The sequence below is a fragment of the Sorghum bicolor genome, chromosome 1 (genome assembly GCF_000003195.3).
Source record: "Sorghum bicolor cultivar BTx623 chromosome 1, Sorghum_bicolor_NCBIv3, whole genome shotgun sequence".
NCBI classification, from domain to species: Eukaryota; Viridiplantae; Streptophyta; class Magnoliopsida; order Poales; family Poaceae; genus Sorghum; species Sorghum bicolor.
In genome coordinates, this window is record NC_012870.2 from 56,142,285 (window position 1) to 56,160,399 (window position 18,115).

General features: G+C 44.1%; 1 protein-coding gene across 3 annotated transcripts; it reads left to right on the forward strand.

Moving 5' to 3' along the window:
• LOC8055598 lies at positions 4,118 to 17,711 on the forward strand. Of its 3 annotated transcripts, XM_021446593.1 has the most exons (20): positions 4,122 to 4,509; positions 4,599 to 4,773; positions 5,057 to 5,365; positions 5,459 to 5,548; positions 6,155 to 6,601; positions 6,787 to 6,894; positions 7,095 to 7,225; positions 7,315 to 7,447; positions 7,579 to 7,942; positions 8,098 to 8,606; positions 8,729 to 8,908; positions 8,991 to 9,149; positions 9,441 to 9,515; positions 11,172 to 11,316; positions 13,827 to 14,020; positions 14,574 to 14,786; positions 16,012 to 16,654; positions 16,736 to 16,836; positions 17,002 to 17,076; positions 17,202 to 17,711. In XM_021446593.1, exons 1-17 carry the CDS (start codon positions 4,325 to 4,327, stop codon positions 16,630 to 16,632), a joined length of 4,038 nt encoding a protein of 1,345 aa, XP_021302268.1. In that variant the 5' UTR covers positions 4,122 to 4,324; the 3' UTR covers positions 16,633 to 16,654; positions 16,736 to 16,836; positions 17,002 to 17,076; positions 17,202 to 17,711. The 3 variants fall into 3 exon arrangements, with proteins under 3 accessions (XP_021302270.1, XP_021302268.1, XP_021302266.1); XM_021446595.1 differs by lacking the exon at positions 17,002 to 17,076 and having other exon boundaries at positions 4,118 to 4,509; positions 16,016 to 16,654; XM_021446591.1 differs by lacking the exon at positions 17,002 to 17,076.

Here is an 18,115-nt window from a genome sequence, read left to right on the forward strand (position 1 = left end):
CTAGCCTGGGCACCAGAAGTCTGTTTCTAAGGAGCCAAGTGGTGTTTGTTTGGTTGCTTGCACTGCTGAGCATGATCAGGACGAATTCGTGTTTTGTTTACCGTGCAAAGGGCATAGGGTCACCTCTTTCTTCGAGTGGTAAGTCTACCTCCTCTTAGTCATTTCATCAAACACCTAGAGCTCGTCCGTCCACCATGGTCGACACCTGAAGCTTGTCCGTTCCCATCGCCTGCATCGCACCGTCCACTAGTCACTCCATTACCTTCCTTCCAGATCTCTTCGCCCTGCATCTCGCCCGCCAGCAACCGGTGAGGGTGCGTGCGCCCATCGCTGCCTTCGCCATCACCGTGATGTACCTGGCGTGCCTCCTCCATGTGCTCCTCCTCTGTGTTACAGAGGGCTAGAGTTTGGAGAGGGCAGACCTCTTTCCATGGCGTTGAGCGGCGGCGGCTCGTGCAGTCTGTGTCCACCATCGACTCCATCGGTGAGCTCCAAGAGGTAGCCCTCTCGACCTTCGCGCCAGTGACTCCAGATGTGATGGTGAGAATAGAGCAGTAGGGCGGGCAGAGCAGCATCATGGCAAAGCATGACTCCACAACGTGCGCGCTTCCCGTCCTTCTTCACGGCGGACGAGCTCGGCGAGCATGGCAGCCTCCGCTCAGCAGAAGCAGGCGGTGTCATGAGCTAAGGAGGAGCAAATGCGAGCACCACAAATAGAGGAGGAGCACCGGCGGACATCGAGGGGGTCGGGCGGAGGAGCGAAGCCTGAGCAGAGGAGCGTAAGCAATGACGAGACTTACATGGTGTGGGGGTATAAACCCCTATACCCTCATGGGTCTATATGGGCCGCACCATCAGAGGTGGCTCGGCCCACAGGATGAAGACGTGCGGCGCACGACTAGTCGGCGTGCACCGCAAGGCTACAAGATATTGTACCAAATAGGATACTTTGCTTATAACTCTGTCCCTTCAGGATATATAAGGAGGGGCAGGGGTCCCATAGAGGACAGATCATACATACGATTCTCTCAACACAAATCAATACAACCAGACGCAGGACGTAGGTATTACGCCAACTCGGCGGCCGAACCTGGATAAAAAGCTTGTCCGAGTCTTGCGTCACCATCGAGTTCGTAGTTTGCGCACCGTCTACCGATAAACTACTACCGTGGGTATACCCCAAGGTAGACTGCCGACCAGCTTTCGTCGACAGTGGCGCGCCAGGTAGGGGGTGTGCGTGCAACTTTTCCGACGAACAAGATGGCCATCATCCCCGACTTCGTGGCCATGGCGGGCGACTTCACGTTCACCGTCAGCTTCAACAGCTTCACCGCCACGACCACGGAGGAGGTGTAGATCCGATCTGCGCCAACCACTTCTTCATCGACGTCGGCGGCGGCTTCAACCACGCTGGCTACGACTTCGACCACACCAGCAACGTTTCCGACCACGCCGACAACGCGTCGCACGCTTCCCTGCTACAAAGGGAGGCAGATCGACAACACCGACCTGCTCGGGCCATCGACCAAATTGTTTGGCCTACTTGCTCTGACCACCAGTCGCAATAATAATCGCCGCGAAGAACGACCCTATGACAACAGCGACCACCGTCATGACAAGTCGAAAAGCTCGAGGGCCGGACAATTTTGTCGTCACCGACTAGACTTTCTTTCAAAGATAAGTACACTTCTAATATTTTATTTATTTTTGGCATAATATTTTTAATATTATTATTCTTTAAAACAACTTCTTAGCCGACTAGTTTTTTCTCCTACACGAGCTTTCCAGAGCCGGTACTGTCTCCGACTCCTCCCTACACGTGCACGAGATCCGCCCTCTGCGTTCTGGGTGGTCGGCAGTAGCTCTCTGACGTGGCTGACAATCCTACGCGTGCCTAGGTTCCGCACCTCATGCTGATTGTTGGCTAGACCAGAGCTGGTACAAGCTCTAGGATGAATTAACTACTCGTGCTAATTTTATAACAAAAAATCTAAAACTTATCTCAGTACTGATTTTTTATCTAGAGTTTATTTATACATCATGTACTACCTATTCTCTATATTTATTTTTCAGGAGTTTGGTCCAGTCGACAAGCTACGCTCGGGGACTCGTCGACTATTCCCTACGCTGTGTCCGGGGACTGCTCCGACCACCGAGCACGTTTACGTTCCCAACCACGCTCGGGGACTTGTCGACTACTCTCTACGCTGTGCTTGAAGACTGTGCCGACCACCGAGCACGTTTACGTTCCCAACCACGCTCGGGGACTTGTCTACCAGTCTCTACGCCGTGCTCGGGGATTGTGCCGACCACCGAGCACGTTTACGTTCCCAACCACGCTCGGGGACTGGCCGATCAGTCTCTATGTCGTGCTCGGGGACTGTGCTGACTACCGATCGTGCTCGGAGACTCATCAATCACTCCCTGCGCTGTGCTCGGGACTTGCTTCGATCACTCTCCGACCACAGCTCGGGGACTGCTTTTCTCAGTTACATATCTAATTGGACTGGATAAATTCAATTTTTTAGACCTTGCTACAAGGCTCATACTTCGCCTTCCAGCAAGCTCGGGGACTACATCGGTACGATGCATCTGGCGATGCATCTCAGTTTCAGAATTTCTTTGAGGACTTTTCTTTTGACCCTGGCACCACGTGCCTACGTCACCTACTACCAGGCTCGGGGACTAAGTGGGCACACTTCACCTTGCGGTGAATATGCTTGCTTTTGAAAGACTATACTTTTCAGAAAAGTAAAGTGGGCACACTTCACCAGGAAAGAAATCTTTTTTGATTAAGAGCACCATGCATTCTTCGAACAACCTGCTTCTTCGATGTCAATGTTGATCAACTGTCTTTTGAGTTGGTCAAAATACCGTTGCAACTGTTTGGGCGACTTTCCTACTTATTGAAGACGTCAAGCCTCACTGATCGAAGAAGCTCAAGACGGCGTGCTACATCACAATACATGGTGCTCGGGGACTAGCTGTGGGGGTATAAACCCCTATACCCTCATGGGCCTATATGGGCCGCACCATCAGAGGTGGCTCGGCCCACACGATGAAGACGTGCGGCGCACGACTAGTCGGCGTGCACCGCAAGGCTACAAGATATTGTACCAAATAGGATACTTTGCTTATAACTCTGTCCCTTCAGGATATATAAGGAGGGGCAGGGGTCCCCTAGAGGACAGATCATACATACGATTCTCTCAACACAAATCAATACAACCAGACGCAGGACGTAGGTATTACGCCAACTCGGCGGCCGAACCTGGATAAAAAGCTTGTCCGAGTCTTGCGTCACCATCGAGTTCGTAGTTTGCGCACCGTCTACCGATAAACTACTACCGTGTGTATACCCCAAGGTAGACTGCCGACCAGCTTTCGTCGACACATGGGGCTTAGCCAAGCCAAGCTAAGATGTGTACGGCACTACGGCGGCCAATTTAAGCCTAGCTAAGGCAGAACAAAGAATCAACACGGGCTGTTTGGTTGCTAGCCACACTTTGCCACACTTTACCTTAGGCAAGTTTGACCAAGTTGGCAAGTGTTTGGTTGACAACAGTGACGAATCTAGAAAAATATTTAGGGGAGGCTTCTGCTACCTTAAGATAACTTCAGCCCCTTCTTAAAGAGCATCAATGATAAAAATTTGTAGGAGGGGCTAAGGGGGGCTACGTGGGTTCTACGGCCGTAGGGGGGGCTGGAGCCCCACCAACCCCACCGTTGGCTCCGTCGCTGGTTGACAACAAAGCTTAGGCATGATTCTTTTGGACTCCACATGTCATAGAGTTAAAAAGTGTGGCAAGATTTCTTTAGGCATGACAAAGTGTGGCAACCAATTTGCTAGCCATATTTTTTGTGGCTTGCCACACTTACCTAAAGTTAGTTGTGGTAGATTATGGCTGCCAACCAAACATCCACTTACATTTTAGCTCAAGTTGGCCACCCAACAAAACATGCTAAGTCGGTAACTAGGCGCAGAGCTGAGGCGTCGTGGGCCGCGTTCGATCTCGTATTGGCCCAGACAAGGCCCGGCAGCAGTTCGACGGTGCCCAGTTAGGTCTCGTACTCTCGCGGTCGCAGCTCACCTCGCACTCGCGCGACTCGCCCGCTCGCCGCACGCCGCACGTCGCTGACCCGCTCTGCCGCTCGTCGCCGCTTGGCGCTTCCAGAAGAACCCCAAAAGACGTCATCGTGTCGTCTCCACTAGGCACGTCCTGAAAACCTTGCGGGCCTGTACTGGAAGCAGGCAAGCGCAACGGAGCGATCCCGCAGGCCACAGCGCGGCTCCTCATCGCCGTCGCAACTGATTTAGGTGGAGATGGAGGCGGCGGCGGCCTCCGACGAAACCCTAGCCGCCGTCTTCGCCCAGCTCAAGCCCCACACCGTCGCTCTCCTCGACCTCCTCCGCAGTCGCCGCCCCGCCTCCAGCTCCGCCTCCTCCCTCCGCGAAATGGCCGCCTTCCTCCGCGCCGCCCCGGCCCCGGCGCTGCAGCTCTGCTTCGAGTAATCCTCACTTCTCCTGCACTTGTTTTTGCTGTTTTGGGTTTTGGTTTGGGTCTGTTAATTTTGTGTTTCGTCTTCTTCCGTCTCAGTTATACAGTGTTTCCACTTCTCCTGCTCCTGGATGCGGCGGTGCAGTGCAGGAAGCAAAGCAATGCACCGGGGCAGGGTGCAGGGGGCATTGATATCAGTGATGCCGTCGCCGAAGTTGGGTTGACCTGCCTTGAGGTCCTCCTCACCAAGTGCCGCCTCACCTCTGTCAATCAGGTCACCCGCTTAACTCTGCTAATCTACTCATCTCACGGATCCCTTAACTACAATCCACCAGTTAGCTCTAGCTGCTTTACTGAAAACCTGACTCCTTTACTGAGAACCTGACTCTGCAGTTTAAATAAGTAGTGCTTGTTTCAATAGTTTATTTTGGGTCAGTTTAGGATGGCATGGACTAATACTTGTTTCAATGGTTGATTCCGGGACAGTATGAAATGACTTAGGCACATAGTGTGATTCTGTTCGTCACTCTTACTGTTCTTTTCCTTTTCCTTTCTAGATGTTAGCAATGCTGAAAAAGTTGACTTCCGGAGCTATGCTTTCACCTTCAGAGGCTTCAGAGGAATTCCGTGGTGCAATTATAAGATGCTTCAAGGCCTTGGTTTTGCAGCTACAGCCATGCTTGGACAATTTTTGTTCTTGCAAACAAGGAACATTGTTACCTACGACCCCAACCAGTACAGGCTTGGAGGTTGTAAGTGTATCCCGCTCAAATTACTCCGCACAGCCAGAGGAGTGCTTGCTTGCATTCCTGCAGTCACAAAATGCTTCAGCTGCTGTAGGACATTGGCTCTCACTTCTTCTACAAGTATGGCTGCCATTCCTGAATATACATGTGTATCAATTTGTTCTTGGGGGTGACACAGCTTTAATTCTGATTTGCTTTGATTTCATATGAAAGGCATCAGAACTTGAGGCATCAAGAGGGCACCGTGGAAGTGCAGATGTTAGGAAGGAATCATTGCACACTCTGCGCATCCTTATTGGCAAGGTAAGAAGATATATACAAGCTCCCGTGATGCATCCATGCAGAAATGCTTCTTGAGCACATATTTTTTTGAGGATCCCTAAGCATACCATAGGTTACAATTCTCCTTGCTATGCAGTTGATAGTAGTACCTTAGTTCTTTTAAAATCTTGATATCCTTTCTCAAATTATTAAAATGTAGTTTTGTGATCTGGATCTTTAGTTGTCGCAAACTTCCCGAGTTCTTCTGTCCAGCCTTGGTTAATGAATCTACAGAGTGCATCAAACTCTGACTATGTCTGGGTAGTGTGGAGTGTGAATAGTTAGCTTTGGATTGGTGGCCCAATTGGCATAATTACTATCAGTACTCGTCTTAAAAAATGTTCAGCTAATGTTATTTATTCCTACTACCATATATGAATGATACAATAATATCTTATTGCGCAAGAGGATCAGCCTTGTATTTGTGCTTGGCATGCACTAGTACCTACCTTTTTGTGACAGATTTCTTGTTGCATGAAGGTGTTTCTCAGTAGTTTTATTTATTGCAGCATAATTTCTTATGCTTAGACTATTCCTTTTCTTTGCCCATCATGCCTACAATTCATTTACCTCTTGTTTTTTTGTCAGGTAGGCTCTGCTGACGCACTTGCCTTTTTCCTTCCTGGAATTGTCAGTCGCCTTGGGAAGGTTCTCTACACAGCTAAGGCTATGATTAGTGGTGCTGCTGGGAATTCTTTGAGTACTGAACAAGCCATTCTTGGATTGACTGAAGCTTTGATGATAGTCCTAAATGACAAGGAAAATCTTAGTGCACTTGGTAAGCACATGAATGAGAATCATTCTCATTCTCCTGGTGGCAGCGGTTCAACTGAGCATGTATTGCAGATGCTTCGCCAGTTACCAACCAAAAGTTTATCTGACGAGATAGGCCATGATGAGACTACAGATGACTCTATCTCCAATGTCAATAATTCCTTTGCTGATAGAAAGGCACTACATGTGAAGCGGAACAAAAAATGGCTTGAGGAAACAACTAGTAATGTTGATAAATTGCTTTGTGCCACATTCCCACATGTATGTTTCCCTTTGGTTATCTTACAGTTAAAAATAAATGTGCCCTGTTCGGAATGTGGGAATTTTTCCCTGTTCCTGCGTTTTTCCTATGACATAGAACTGATTCCTGGGAAATTCATGTACGATTCCTGTGTTCCAAACGGGCTATTCTTTAAGTTGGCTTAACATTATGTCATTTTTTGCAGCTTGCTATTCATTCATCTGAGAAGGTGAGGAAGTCGGTGGTTAGCGGTGTAAAAGGGCTTTTGTCTAGTTGCAGTTCTACATTAAAAAGAACCAAGATGCTACTTTTGGTATGTGAACTTTAGTATTTTTGTTACCATTGAGAGCAGAAAGCTATAATTATGTACACATATTTTACAACTTTGTCATCATAGCTGCATGCATTGTATCATTTGAATTGATTTACCATGCATATGTTAGCCTTTTGTAGCATTCTCTTAGTGCTTTACCCAATGCTATATTTTTTTATTTTGTAATTTTTTTGTTGCAGGAATGCTTATGTGTTCTGGCATGTGATGATGCTGCAGCTGTGTCTGAGGCTGCACAAGATGCTCTTGATTATCTTTTCAACCAGGGCCACAATCTTGTAACAGAAAATGAGATTTCTGATACCTTTACTAGGTTCGCACCACTTTCATTCCTGAAACAGCTAAAGTTGATGATGGCCTGTGAAAGCAAAGGTTTAACTCTTTTTTTGTATTATAAGCAAGGCTGGTTGAAAGGCTACCACAGGTGGTACTTGGAAGCGAGGAGACAACCGCACTTTCACATGCTAGGATGTTGTTGGCTCTGACCTTTTATGCTGGCCCTCAGTTTCTGATAAATCATCTTCACGGTTCTTCTGTGAGCTCACTCTCTCCTGGACGTTCTTGACAATTCTTACATAGATATATGATTCCCCTCCTGGCTTGATTTGATTCCTTGTTTGTATCTGTCATTTTTCTGTTGGACTTTGAAACTGATTACCCTTGCAGGTTATTGCTGCTCGTTTCTTTGATTGTTTGGGTTTATGCATAGGTCATAGCTCACAGTTTTCTGGTTCCATGGACAAGCTAATTGTATCGAAGCCACTATCTATTGGGTATCTTTATTCAGTTGCTGAGTTGAAGAGTGGTGCCTATGCTAAAGATACAACTAACAAATCTCTGCATGCCATGTCGACATCTGCAGCCTCCAAAATATCTGTTATCCATGATAATGCTTTGCCAAATGCATTACTTGGTACAGTTGAATATGAGTTGCCCCATGTGCCTCCATGGTTTTCTCATGCTGGTAGTCAGAAGCTTTACGGGGTTCTTGCTGGAATAATTAGACTTGTTGGCCTATCAACAGTTTCAGGTACCTTGTGAATTACTTTGCTTGTCAAATCTATGATTCATGGGCTATTCCACTTTCCGCATTATGAACGGTATCATTTTTTTGAGAGGAAATAAAGGATACCATTTTTATGTTGTAATCGTCGCTCATCATATTTATTTGTTTATTGATGCTAGGGAAAGGAACTGCTGCATCCTTATCTCTCTTTGTTGATATTCTGCTCGATCAATTTAGGAGGTTGAGCACTGAGCTGAGAGAAAAAGGTATTTACAAAGATGGTCTGCAGCGGTGGTACATGAAAAGTGAAGCTGGACAAACATTACGCCAAGCAAGTTCAGCTGTCTGCATGCTCAATGAACTCATGTATGGTTTGTCAGGTCGATCCCTTGGTGCGTTTTTACAACTTTTCAACAATAGATCAGCACAGATGTCAAGGACAGTTTGTCAGAAAAATCAACTGCTTGCTTGTGTTGAACATAATGGAGTTACTAATGAAAGAGAAGTGTGGGGCTTTAATGAACAAAAGGGCACTAAAGACAACATTCTTCATTGCATTGGCAGTATTCTGCATGAATATGTATCACCAGAAGTGTGGGATCTTCCAACAGAGAAGGACACTGAGCTACGCCTAATAGAGTTGAACCTGCCATTGCACTTCTACCGTGATACAACTGCGCTGCACACGGTAATAGTGGATAATTTTGATTCATAAATTGGATCTGTTTCACTTTCTTTTTTTTTCTACTCTATAAGTATATCCATTTGGAATATATCTTGTCTGCTCAAGTTTTTATTTTGTTGCTTTAGGTTGTGCTTGAAGGAATTGGAGTCTTGGGTGTTCTTCTTGGTCAAGATTTTGCACTTAGTGGGTTTATGCACTCTTCCCTTTATCTTCTGCTCCGTGAACTTATCAGTTCAAGTGCTCAGATAAGAACTGCGTCTGATGCTGTCCTAAGAGCCCTTGCTACTGCTGGCGGTTATTGTTCGGTAATATGTTGTCTTGGTTCATGCTATGACTTTTGTAATCATTATTTGATAGTGTATTTAAAAAGTCTTCCTGCCTGTACAGGTTGGCCAGTTTGTTGTTGCGAATGCAGACTACATTATTGATTCTCTTTGCAGGCAATTGCGTCACCTGGACCTGAACCCCCATGTCCCTGATGTTCTTGCTTCCATGCTGTGTTACATTGGTGCTTCTCGTGATATCTTGCCATTCTTGGAAGAACCGGTATGATGTAGGATGGCTGTATTTTTAAAATTAGCTGTGTGCTTTTAAGAAAAAATTGCAATCCACAAAGCAGCAATGCGTCTGCCAACTTGGCACATTGATGCCCACAACTATTCTTGAATTAGTTCACTTTTATTTTTGAACTCTTCATTCTTATTATACAATGGTGGGGATATGACAATCTAGATAGGGTGGTAAGGAATAAGGGATTTCCTTTAATACAAAAGAAACCTAAATTTGCAAGCAAGATAAATATATGTGATTCATTATGATGCATTTAAATTCTTACAGATGCAAGCAGTTTCTTCTGAGCTAGAGGTTCTTGGCAGGCATGATCACCCACATTTAACTGTTCCATTTCTGAAGGTATTATTCTGTACATATTTTTACAATGTTACACTTCGTTATATTTGACTGAAATGGGATGTTTTTGAGCTTATGTGTCTGTTTATGTTGTCTGAGGTTATGACTTGCACGTATTGACGCACATGAGTTCGCCAAGTTTGATACCTTTGCACAGCTGGATCACATTTTTATGGAGGCTTTAGTATTATTCGTTATTGACTCCACAAAGTTGGTGTGTGCTAGGACAATAATCAGTACTCAGTAGTACAATGACAATTTTAGACAAGTCTTTCTAATAAAATGGCTTGTTATATTATCTCTTAATTAAATGAACACTCCCTCCATTCCATATTGTAAGTCGTTTCAGCTTTGTTCTGGGGCCATTCTCATTCTTAGTGCTAGATTTCATTGCACTGTTTCCATGAGTAACTTGTGGGAAATGAAATGAAACAAGACCCACAATGCATACCTTCATTTTACAGTTTCATAGGCTTACATATTTGTAACGCCCCAGAGTCCAAACGGCTTAGATCCACTCGCACGCTGAGTGAACCACACCTACCACCATCCCACTTACGCTTTCGTCCTCGCTTCGCGTAAAAGGATTAACCCAAGGATGGTGGGATGGACTCTAGAAGCCTTATATGTTGGTCTAACCCACCCTTAACAACCAAGGTGGGACTAAACCCTCCACAGTTATCTCATAATATGCACATGGTCCACCACGGGCCAAATTCCAAATTGGGCCGGGTGTGACAATATTTAAATGTTGGATAATGTTATGAAATGAAATGCTCCCAGTGGAGTTCCACTCAGTTTCCAATGCATGGGGATGGAATATAACGCTCCTAGTGGAGTTTCACTCTGTTTCCAATGTGTTGGTAAGTGGTAACTGTGCGTGCTGGCCGCTGGGTTTCATCCTCTCTCTCTCTCTCTCTCTCTCTTTCTCTTCATAATTTCTGTGCCACGTCATTAAATGCGAATGAAACTCCCACTGGACTGGCCTAAGTTAAACTTCCCTAGCTTTGACTCGATCTATAGAAAAAAGCACAAGCATCTGCAACATCAAAAGGTCCATTATATGCACCATGAAATACATCTTGATAATGTATTCTTCAATAAACTTGGTCAAATTTAGTTAAGGTTGACTTAGGACAAAGCTAAAATGACTTACAATTTGGAACCGAGGGAGTGTATATAAGTACATAATTTTTTATAAACTCAAAAATTCTATTCAAAGTCAAATGCACACATGGATAAATCTATGGTAATATTTACATTGGTATGTGCAAGATTATCCATGCCACTATTATTCCTGTCAGATGTACTCCCTCCATTCTCTTTTATAAGGCACAATTTAACAATGACATGGTCTCCTAAATTATTTATATTACATGTTTATACTTATAAACTTATGATAACTGGATAGTGTATTTAATTACAAATCTAATCATATCAAGTTTGTATTATAATGATTAAAAATTGTTAGCCGAATTATTGGTCAAAGATTTTAAGGTTTCCATCTTGATATGCATTTGCGCCTTATAAAAGAGAATGGAGGGAGTACTTGTTTTCATCATCTTTTTCTTTGTAAGGTGTTCCCATGCATTACTGATAATACTGAATTTTTTATTTGAGTAAGTAATTTATTTCTGTGCGCCCTTTTGGTTTATCTAGGCAGTTTCTGAGATTTCCAAGGCATGTAGACATGAATCTACTTGTTTGCCAGATGAGGCTCAATCATTTTATGTGAAGGTCAGTTCTGAGGGTCAAGAAGTAAAAAATACGATTGAGAAGAGAATGGAATCCAGTGCAATATCTGGTAATAGCTTGACACGACTCAATTCTTGTTTTTCAGTATGTTCTTCAGCACCTAGATTGGGTTGTAGCTTTATTATCATTGACAAATGATCAATAAGCACATAAGCTCCACTATATCATCGTAGGAGTTTTGTTTCTCATTTTCTATTTTGTCTACTGATATTTGATAATGCATGGTATGCTAATATGCCCCTCAAATTCTTGGTTGAAGATCTGATTCATATATCCTATGATACTTGCACCCATTTATTTATTTCTTCTTTTACTTTCCTTTAAAATTTTAAATGTTCATATCTTTTTTTCTCGAAAACGCAGGAGAGCTGCGTTTCATTATATTAAGAAGAGAGAAAAGGGCGAGAGCCCAAACAACACAACACACACCACACAACACAAACACACTCACACTCACACTAACACTCACACTCACACTCACCCTCCAACAGAACAAAGATTACATTTGCACCGATGACAGAAAGAACACAAGGCGACCAAAACTAAGCTAGACAAGCTAACTACTAGGGAGGAGGGCAGATAAGAAAGAAAGCCCTCGAGCCCCCGCCGCAGACCACATGCGGCGCTCCTCGCCGGCGATGATCAGAGCACCGGCTAAATTTGGATTTGCTCCATCAAAGACACACCCATTACGATGGTTCCAGATAGTCCAAGCTCCAAGAATGATAAGAGAATTAACACCTTGCCTCATCAGCCCATCAACAAAGTGCTGCTAACTTTCTCCCACCAAGCATGGAAGGACAACTCAGAAGGCTGAGGGGACAGGTTATGAAGCCCGACCTGTCTGAACAGTCTGAACCAAAATTCTCTTGCGAATACACAATGGACAAGCAGATGGTCAATGGTCTCGTCTTCTTGGTCACAGAGAGGGCAGGATTCTGGATGAGGCAACCCACGACGTGCCAAGCGATCAGCTGTCCAACACTTGTTGTGTGCAACCAGCCACATAAAGAAACGACATTTGGGCGGTGCCCAAGATTTCCATATTCTTTCCCATGGTCCAAAAATCGTAGACCCCAAAAAGAATCCATCATACGCCGACTTAGCTGAGTATTGTCCATTAGAAGAGAGCCTCCAAACATGTTTATCTTCAACCTCTGGAAGTAGCTGAAAACCTATCAAAAGATCCCATAATTGGAAATATTCAGCAAAGACACCCACTGTGAGAGCACCCCGAATGTCTGAAGTCCAAGCATGATTAGTGAGGGCGTCCTGGACAGTGCGCTGCTTGACCCTCCTTTTAGGGATAACCGAGAAAAGGCAAGGGGCAAGGTCTGCAATACATTTCCCATGGAGCCATCGATCTGTCCAGAAAAGAGTGTTTGCACCATTTCCAACAATAGACTCTACTGCAACAGAGAAGAAGGCTCTCACTTGATCAGGTACATGTACAGGAAGAGCAGCCCAAGGGCGATGAGGCTCTGTTTTTTGCAGCCACACCCATCTCATACGCAGAGCCCAACCAAGAGACTTGGGATCTGAAATAGCAGATATTTAAACATGATGGTAGTCAACTATCATTTTTAGTACCATGCTATAAAACATTTCCTGTTGTATTCACTTTCCATCTATGCTCTACTGAACTTGCTTGGGAATAAATGCTTTGCTGTTGTCATTGCTGTATGGTGTTCTGGAACACTCTGCGACGTAACGTGGTCCAACTGTTGTGTCCTGCAAAATGTGGTTTAGGTTCTGTTTGGATGTAGATATTCAGGGACATGTAATTGAATTGGGTTCAATACCAAATCAGCCTTGGTATTAAAATTGGCCACGATTCAAATTCTGTTGTTTGGATGACTATTCATTATCCAATTAGCTTCTGGAATCCTAGAAAGAGGCGCCAGTCGGAAAAGGAGACGGCCCGCTGACCATTGGGAAGAAGAGAAGGGCTCGCCGACCTTTGACCATGGAGGAAGAGAGGAGTCCTCCGGCTGCTGGCCATGGGACAGAAGTGAAGGGCCCGCCAGCTGCCAGCCATAGGGTAGAAGTGAAGGGCCCGCTGGCCGCTGCCATGGGAAAGACAGTGGAGGTGCATTGGGGGGGGGGGGGGGGGGGCGGCACATCGGAGGTGGAGGCATGTCGGGTGGCGCATCGGGGGTGGCTCATCGGGCAGCAGCACGTCGGGTCTGGAGGGCATGTCGGCCGGCGGAGCTTTGGGGGTGGCTCGTTGGGCGGCGGCGCGTTGGGGAGGGCCCGGGCGGGTATGCGGAGCAATACGGAAGGCAAGGGCTCGGTATTGAAGATGAGGGGATGCAAGTATAGTGAATATCACTTCGTATTGGGGTCAAATTTCCAATTCCGACTTCTTAACCATCCAAACAACGGCACAGCGGCATTCAAAGCTACTCAATACCAATTCCAAATTCTGAGGCTAAATACCTACATCCAAACTGGCTTCTTGTTTTTTTTGGCACTTCGTATGAAATTTTTTGATTTACTTTATTCATGGGGACCTCACATTGTAGTATCACTAATATCCTGTCTTCGTTATTGCATCAGAAAGAATGGATGTTGATGCTCGACCTTATTTTATGAGCTTGGAATACTGGGAGGATTTACTTTGTAAGCTAAATGAGATGAGAAGATATAGGAGAATAGTTGGGTCTCTTGCAGGCTCTTGTTTGTCAGCTGCCATCCCGCTTCTCTCTTCGATTAAGGAAGCAGCATGTCTTGTGGCCCTTGACATTGTGGAGGTATTTTCTTTTTCTGTAAGGACAATGCTTTTTAATAAATTGAAGTTGTAATTTTTATTTCATTCTTTTGCTTGGAAGGAAAACGTCACCTTCTTAATAGTTTATATGGCCTTGTCTTTCGCATGTGCTTGCACTGTTTTCTTTGCTATTCTTTCAGCCATCATTTGCAATGATATTCCAAATATTGATTTTTATTAACTTGGTCGATAATTGTTCTTTATATCAATGAATAACTAGTGTATGCCTATACAATACCGTGGGATAGCTATGTAGAGTTATTTGTTTTCCAATTTTTGTATTAATTAATGGGATAACACTGTATTTTTTTATCATTCCAACTGATTTTGCAGTCTTGCTACCTTATATTACTTGGAGACATAGTTATCATGCCATAATCTATACTGTCATTTTTTTTAAAAAAAAGTATTGATGAAAAAAAAAATCCTGCAATGTTACATTAGTAACATATACCTCAAATTTCCTGTTTCGTCACAGTGCAGAAGTTATTTCTGACAGTTGTAGGCATAACATCAATGTTATCTGCTGTCTCCAGAATACCACTATATCTATTGCCAAGGTTGAGGAGGCTTATAAGTGTGAATGTCAAAGCAAAGGAGTTATTGAGGAGGCCATCCAGTTTCTTTCATTTGACGAGCTTCTTGATGGTACAGATGCCACTGAAGATGTCGATGAAAATAGGCTACTCCCAGCAATGAATAAACTATGGCCTTACTTGGTTATCTGTCTAAGGAACAAGATCTCAGTGGTAGGTTTTTTCACATCTGGTTTTCCATCGCTTGAGCTTATCAGCCGAATCTGTCAGCCATTCAGCAGTGTTTTTCTCTCACAACAAATCAGCCAGCAGTACTTTCTGCCATGACTTACCAGCTAAACGTATTGACTAGGACCAGGGTCTAGTCCCCCTCTTCTTTTCTTTTATTAGTTTTTATTATGGGACACCCAATATGGTTTTGAACATTACTCCGGTGGAACATTTGAATTTGATACAGTGCATGATGTTGCCTACTTTAGCTTTTAGTTCAACTCCTTGATTCTTCATGTCTTCCATAATATTTCTTTAAGGTTTAGTTGTAATCTAGTCATGGAACAGGTAGTTTGCAACGGAAGGAAACCTAATTTATTTGTTTGAGCTTGGGTCAGGAACTATAGTGGTCAGTTTGGATATCTATGGATTTTTGACATACTCCCTCCGTTTTTATTTAGATGCCGTATCTGCCTTTGGTGCACAGAGCAAGGAGGAGATTAACGCTGAGCTAATCCTTCTCGTTTTTCTGCTCCGTGCGATTAAGGGTCTGTTTGGTTAGCCCCTCCTAAAGTTTAGTCAGCTAAATCTAGTCCCATTTAGTCACTTTTCACCCAAACACTGGCTAAATGGGACTAAATGATCTTTAGCCAACTAGTCACCAAATTATTGCTAGAAGGGACTAAAAGGGACTAAACCTCACCTTTTAGTCACTTTGGACTTTGGAGCCAAACACCCTGACTAAAAGGGACTAAAAGGCCTCTTTTAGTCTCTTTTAGTCACCCAAACCAAACACCCAGTGACTAAAGTTCAGTCCCTAGTTTAGGTGACTAAAGTTTAGGAGGGGGAGACCAAACAGGGCCTAATGCTGCATCATACTCAGTACTTGTGTCCCTCTACCTCCCTGCATGCAGATTTAACTATTCCGTGGAAGGAACTAGGCGTCTCTTAACTATGACTCTCCTAATGAAGCGCCTAGACCAAAATAGGACATGCAATTGTGACTATTTTTTTTTCAAGAAAAAACAGATAAATATCTAAATAAAAACGGAGGGAGTATTAGTCAATACACAGTAAATTTATACGTTTGTATTTTCTTGGCTCCTGGACTTAAGTTTTCATGTTACATTTAGTTTATGGGGTATCTGCTTTTGCTCTAACTTTAACCTGATTGCATGCTACCTTCCTGAGGTTTAAGTTATTCACTTACCATACTGTTGTTTTGCAGCCAGTTGTTAGGAAGTGCACCGAAGTGTTGAGTAGAGTAATTATCATATCTGGTGGCAATTTTTATGTACGCCGGTTTCATAAGGATGGATCCATTGTTTGGAGGTTGCTGGCTTTATCTCCATTCCGACGAACATCAAAGATGGATGAAAAAGCAATCATTTTACCATATAGGGATACCTCGCTTACCTCAGAGGAACCAATGGCTGAGATCTCCAGCCAAAAGATTCAGATTGCAGTCCTGGACATGATTGCTGCAATATCTTCGAACAAGAGAAGTGCTGTTGCACTAGAAAGTGTACTAAAGAAGGTATGTGGCCTTGTGGTAGGCATTGCCTACAGTAGTTTGACAAGTTTGCAGGAAGCTGCTATAAGGGCACTGGCAGGCCTTGCCTGTATGGATGCTGACCTTGTCTGGCTTCTCCTGGCGGATGTGTACTACTCACTAAACCAAAGGGAACCTTTACTGCCCAACCAAGATCTAGCGCTGGTATCAGATCTTTTGCCCCCTCCAATGTCTTCAAGAGAATACCTCTTTGTACAGTATGGAGGTGAGGGTGTTAGGTATGATGTAGATCCCTCATCTGTTCATGAAGTGTTTAGAAGGATGCAGGATGTGTGATCTTGCGTGACATGAAAGTCAGGTAGAGTCACAGCTTTCCAACTATACTGACAGGTTTTCTCTTTCACATTTCATTACTTAAGAATCCTAATTTCTTTTTCAGGTTCCTGATCCTTTGTCTATCTGTAACCTTGGTGAGGTTTTTTTGTCATGCTAGCATCCTTTGTCACACATTGAACATAATATTACCTGCTACAGAGAATGGTAAACTTCTTCAGAAATTTTCTCACTCCGAAAATCAGATGATCGAAATGGAATAAATATATAATTATATATACATAAACAGGAGAGACAAATAACGTCCAAAGCTAATTGTTGTGATACATGTTATGTAGCTAACTCTTTTGTAATTTCCCCATGTCTGAATAGTGTCACCAAGGGTTGGTCATGTCTGAAGAATGATCATGACAAGTCTTTAACCACTTTGATCATAAGTATATTAAGGTAGCAGTAGTGTGCTTTCATCATTATGCATATCCATTGCTAACCGAATAGATATCTGTACACTGCCATTGTACCATATATTTTGGTGAATCTCGTCTAACTGAGTATCCTCGAAATCTATCCAGCAAACATCAGGCCAGATGATGACGATGAAGGATGCTGTCTGTTTGTATCAAGAAACCCAATAGGCATCAGTAAATGCCAAGGACATTGTTCTCTGCAATTTTCTGAGCAAGGAGCAGTGATGCATTGGAGGTGTCATTGTACAATTACAACAGCAGGCAATGATTCGGATGGTTTTCTGATGGGGATAGTTCTGTAGTTACATCTAGCAATCATGTATGTTTTAAGGGGTTTAGACGTTTAGTCATGTGAAGAAAAGTGAAGGTGTACTAATCACGACCTGAGTTGATAGTTCCTCAGAGTTGATAGTTCCTTTTTAAGTGCTTTTTTCTGTCTAATTTACCTGTCAATTCCGTCTAAATTTCTTTCAGAAGTAAGACTCCTTTATGAACTCAAGTTGTTACTGTCGAAGCATCTCCTTCGTTGTTGCTACTGTTATGAACATATCGGCTGAAAAGACGCTCGACAAAATGTTCTGGTTGCAGTCCTAGTAAGGAGCTGTTAGGGTTTTGTATTTGGACTTTGCATTTTTGTAATTTGCCAAAAATCTTAAAAGGAGGTATCCAATGGTTTTGTATTTGGAGTTTGCATTTTGGGCAACTTGTCAAATGAGAGAGCAAACTTGGCATATATACCAAGTCACGCATGCTTTGGCAAAAGGCCGATCGCGCGTGTCTCCCAGTCTCCCACCGACCCGGACTTTCTTCGCGCCATATATCGCGATCGCGAGCAACACCATCGCCGAAAACTGGCGGCATGAGTTCAAGGACGCCCTCCGTCCCTCCTATGACGGATCAGCAACGAGTTTGATACGAGTCGTCGCGGTGGCACATGCAACGAGCGGTGAGGAGCAGGAAGAACTGGCGGCGCGACTTATGAGAAAAACGTGAGAACCGGCGGCGACTTTACGCGCGCG

Excerpts from the sequence above, each read along its gene's own strand:
- LOC8055598 (XM_021446593.1), top strand. The coding sequence starts at position 4,325 with ATGGAGGCGGCGGCGGCCTCCGACGAAACCCTAGCCGCCGTCTTCGCC. Across the intron at positions 9,150-9,440 it reads TGCCATTCTTGGAAGAACCG|ATGCAAGCAGTTTCTTCTGA; the intron begins GTATGATGTAGG and ends AAATTCTTACAG. Across the intron at positions 14,021-14,573 it reads TGGCCCTTGACATTGTGGAG|AATACCACTATATCTATTGC; the intron begins GTATTTTCTTTT and ends TGCTGTCTCCAG.